This window comes from Onychostruthus taczanowskii, unplaced genomic scaffold (assembly GCF_017590055.1).
Source record: "Onychostruthus taczanowskii isolate IOZ18803 unplaced genomic scaffold, ASM1759005v1 scaffold249, whole genome shotgun sequence".
Taxonomy (NCBI): Eukaryota; Metazoa; Chordata; class Aves; order Passeriformes; family Passeridae; genus Onychostruthus; species Onychostruthus taczanowskii.
Window position 1 is genome coordinate 119101 of NW_024499785.1, and position 4370 is coordinate 123470.

General features: G+C 66.2%; 1 protein-coding gene across 1 annotated transcript; it reads left to right on the plus strand.

Moving 5' to 3' along the window:
• The first annotated feature begins 1549 nt into the window (after positions 1 to 1549).
• Positions 1550 to 4364, plus strand: LOC121336815 (activator of basal transcription 1-like). The gene is made up of 4 exons (XM_041406314.1): positions 1550 to 1665; positions 1792 to 2109; positions 2266 to 2444; positions 2915 to 4364. Exons 2-4 carry the CDS (start codon positions 1797 to 1799, stop codon positions 3206 to 3208), a joined length of 786 nt encoding a protein of 261 aa, XP_041262248.1. The 5' UTR covers positions 1550 to 1665; positions 1792 to 1796; the 3' UTR covers positions 3209 to 4364.
• The last annotated feature ends 6 nt before the right edge of the window (positions 4365 to 4370 follow it).

Here is a 4370-nt window from a genome sequence, read left to right on the forward strand (position 1 = left end):
CAGGGTGGGTGACAGGGGGGTACAGGGACAGCAGGGTCACCAGGGGGGTCAGCAGGGTGGGCAGTGGTGGTGGCACCCCATGGGCAGAGACAGGGGGGTTAGGGGGTGATGGGGGGAGAGGTGGCTCCCTGTGGAGAAGGGTGGGTGCCAGGGGGGCACACGGACAGCAGGGTGGGCAGTGGTGGCATGCTGGGATGGGGGTGGTACCCCATGGGGCACAGGTGGCTCCCTGTGGGGCAGGGGGGCACAGGGACAGCAGGGTGGGCAGCAGTGGCACGCTGGGGTGGGGGTGGTACCCCATGGGACAGAGGTGGCTCCCTGTGGGGCAGGGTGGGTGACAGGGGGGTACAGGGACAGCAGGGTCACCAGGGGGGTCAGCAGGGTGGGCAGTGGTGGTGGCACCCCATGGGGCAGGGGTGACTCCCTGGGGGGGGGGGGGGGGACTCCAAGAGGGGGGCTACATGGGGGGCACCCAGGAAGTGAGGGGTGGCACCCATTGGGGTGGGGAGGACACCCTGTGGGGAGTGGGGAGGGGGTAATGACACCCCATGAGGCAGGGACACCCCCGATGTTGGGGGCAGCCTCCCATGGGGCAGGGGGGTTTATCCCCATCTCAGAGGGAGGTTTGGGGGTCCCCAGCACCCCCCAGGTTGGGGTCCCAGTGCCCCCATCCCGCTCACCTGGCCCGTGGGTGCTCCTGTCCCTGTGCAGCCACTGGGGACTGGAGCCGCCCCCGTCCTGGCCCCCCCAAATCCCCCCCAGTTCCTCCCCTCGGGTTCCCTCCAGATGCTGATGGGGAAGGGGGGAGGAGGAGAGAGCCCCCCCTCCCACCCCAGCTTGGCTGAACTCCCGCATCCCCCTGCCCCCTCCCCCAAATAAACCAGATGTTAATTATTGGGGAGGGGTCAGGGGGATTAGGGGTGCCTCCCCCCCGAGCACATCCCCAGAGGGTCCCATGGTGGGGCTGAGCCCCTCGGGAGGTTTGGGGGGGGCCAGAAGGGCCCTAATCCCCCCCAGCTGCCGGATTAGGGGGGGGGGAATAATCCACTGCTCATCTGCAGCCAGGACCCCCCCAGCACCAGATGAGGGAGGGGGGACACGGGGTGGGGAGGGCTGAGGGGGACGTTGGAGGGGCTCTGGGGACCTGAGAGGGAACTCTGGGAATATTTGGGGGGCTCAGGGGGCCATGGAGACGCACGGGGCGGGGGGAGGTCTGTGGGCGACATGGAGGGGGGTGACCCAGGAGAACTTCGAGGGGTCCTAAAGGGACAAGGAGGGGACACTAGGCGAGTCAGTGGGTCGGGGGAGGGGTCAGTGGGTGTCGGGGGGTCCCGGGGAGGTTGTGGGGAGGCATTGGGGGGGGGTTCGAGGGGCCCCAGAGCGGGCGGGGCCTTTCCCGCCAAAACTCCGCCTCAGCCGTTCCCGCCCAAACCGCGGCGCGCGCTTCCCGCCGCCGCCATGCCACGCCCCCAAAATAGTCTACGCCCCCTAAGTGTAACCACGCCCCCTCCCTGTGTAACCACGCCCCATCACGTAAATCCCGCCCCCTAAAGCTAGGCCACGCTCCTCCGCGCTTTACGGCTTTTTCGCGACTCCCCGCCCCCTGCTAGCGGTGCTTTACGGTTGTGTTAGTGTTTTACGACCGCGGCCGGCCGCGTTGTGCGGGTGCGGGGCCGGGGGGGGATTTTGGGGGTCCCCGGGGGAATTCGGGGGTGCGGCAGAGCCTGGAAAGGTGGGGGGGAGGGCCCTGGGGGTGGTCGCCTCCTTTTAACTCCCTCCTGCCCATCGCAGGGGCCATGGCTGGGACCGAGCGGGACCCGCACGGGAGGGGCGAGGAGGAGGAGGAGGAAGAGGAGGAAGAAAAGGAGGAGGAAGAGGAAGAGGAAGAAGAGGAAGAAAAGGAGGGGGAAGAAGAGGAAGAAAAGGAGGAGGAAGAGGAGGGTCCCGAGGGCTCCCCCGCTGCCGAAGCCCCCTCGGACCCCCCCCCGAAGCCGGTGGTGCCGGGGGTCCTTTACTTGTCCTTCCTCCCGCCGGGCTTCGGGCCCCGCCAGGCCCGGGCGCTGCTGCGGCCGCACGGGGAGCTGGGCAGGGTCTTCCTGCAGCCCCGCGGTGAGTCCGGGGGTCCCGGGGCGGGGGGCTGGGGGGTTTGCAGAATTTGGGGGTCAGGGTCCCTCCCAGCCCGGCTGACACCCACGGAGGGGGGTTCAGCACCCTTGGGTGGGGGTCTCAGCCCCGTTTCTCAGCGCCCCCTCCCCGTTCCCGCAGGAGGCTCCGTGCGGCGGCGGCGGCAGCGCCCGGGGGGGCCCCCGGCCGTGGCGTTCGCCGAGGGCTGGGTGGAATTCCGGGACAAACGAGCGGCCAAACGCGCGGCCAAAATCCTGCACGGGGCCCCCATGGCCCCCCGGCCCCGCAGCCCCTTCCGCCATCACTGCTGGAGCATCAAGGTGGGGCTCGGGGGCTCCTGGGGAGGGGGCTCGGGGGGTCCTGGGTGGTCCAGAACTGTTTTAGGGGGGGCTTAGATCCCTTTTTTGGGGGGTCTCAGACCTTTGGGTGCCCTGGGGGAGGAAGGGCGGGGCACCTGTGGGTTCCTGGGTCACTGGGACTTTTTATGGGTGAGGGGCTGGGGTAGCCCTGGGTCTCTTTTGGGGGTCCCAGATTTGTTGGGAGCATCTGGGTCCTTTTTTTGGGGGGGTCTCGGGTGGTTTTGACCCACTGGGGGTTCCTGTTTTAGGGTTCAAGGGGGTCCCCGACACTGGGGGAGGGGCAGTCGGTAGTGGGGGTGGGGCTGTGTTGGGGGACCCCTCCCACACACCTGGCCCGGCAGCTGAGGGGGGTTTTGAGCACCCCAAAACCTTATTGGGGAGGGCGGTCTGAGGTTCTTTGGGGGTCCCCTGACCTGTGCCCACCCCCCCAGTACCTGCCCGGGTTCCGGTGGCCTCACCTGAGCGAGCGGCTCAGCTACGAGCGCCAGGTGCGGGCGCAGCGCCTGCGGGCCGAGGTGGCCCAGGCCAAGAGGGAGGGGGGGTTCTACGCCCGCCAAGCCTCCAAAGACCCCCCCAAAACCTCCAGAGACCCCGCGGCCCCTGCCCCGACCTGGGGCTTCACCCAAAGACCGACCGAGGAGGAGATTTGGCGGCGCAAAGCTCGGCCCCCCCCGGCCGCGCCCCCCCTGAGCCTGCTGGAGAAGGTGTTTGGGACTGGGAGGTGAGACCCTCCCTCAAATTTGGGGGGGCTCACGTGTCTGGGAGGGACCCTTGGCACGCCAGGGTCTCCTCCAGACCCCGATGCCTTTCTCAAAGATCAGAGAATGTTTTATTTTTCTCCTTAAAACTTTTATTACTTTTAACAAAAATAATTCCTCGCGGTCTCTTTAAATTCTGCCAAGGGGGCGGGGCCAAGGGGAGGGGGCGGGGTTATGGCTTCAGCGCGAAACTCCCTGAAGGCAGCGCGGGGGGGCGGGGAGTGGGAGTGGCTTAAGCAGCTCAGGCCACGCCCCTTTACCATAAAAGGACGTGGGCTAAGAAAGCAACAGCAGGTGAAAGGTGCGTGTGGGCGGGGCCTGTTCTGAGGGGCGGGACAGGAGAAAGCCACGCCCCTCCCCGCACATTAAACAGGTAATTTAAATCTCTACAAAGGGGAGGGCAGGGCTCTTAAAGGGGCCGCGCCCCCGTTTCGGGGGGCAGTTCCAGTGTCAAAAATAGAAGCTCTGGGGGGTGGGGGAGGGGCCCCAGTATGGCACTGGGGAAATGGGAGAACGAACAAACTTGGGGCCCCATAAACCTGATGTCCCCATAAACCTGGGGGGTGGGGGGCAAACCCCCCAAAAATGGGTGCTGAGGGCACCCCAATATCCCTGGGAAACCGAACGGGGGGAGTGGTACCAAACTGGGGACTCCCCCCCTCAAAATGCCACTACTGGGGTCCCTCAGCCTTGCTGTGTCCCTGGGGGAGGGGTAACCTGACACTGTGGAGGGGGCAGGGGTCCCCAAAATCGGGGTGTCACCCTGGGGTCCCCCTGAATCCCCACAGCGGGGTCCTGGAGCCCTCCAAACCTGGGAGGCACCCCAGAATCTCCCAGTGAATCTCTAGGGGGTCCTGGGGACCCCCCAGTGCCCCTCCCCCACTACACCCAAGGCTCCATCCCCAAATCCCACTCCCCAAAGGTGCAACACCCCATCCCTCCTCCCCACCCCCACATCCCCTGATTTTAGTTCCCCCCCTCACTTTTAGGTCCCTCATTTTCCTCTCCCCCTCCCCATTTTATTCCCCCCCATTTCCTCCACCCCAATTCCAGTTCAACCATCACCAAATTTTGCTTCCTTTCCCATTTGCCTTCCCCCATCCCATCACCATCCCCCTCCCCATATTTT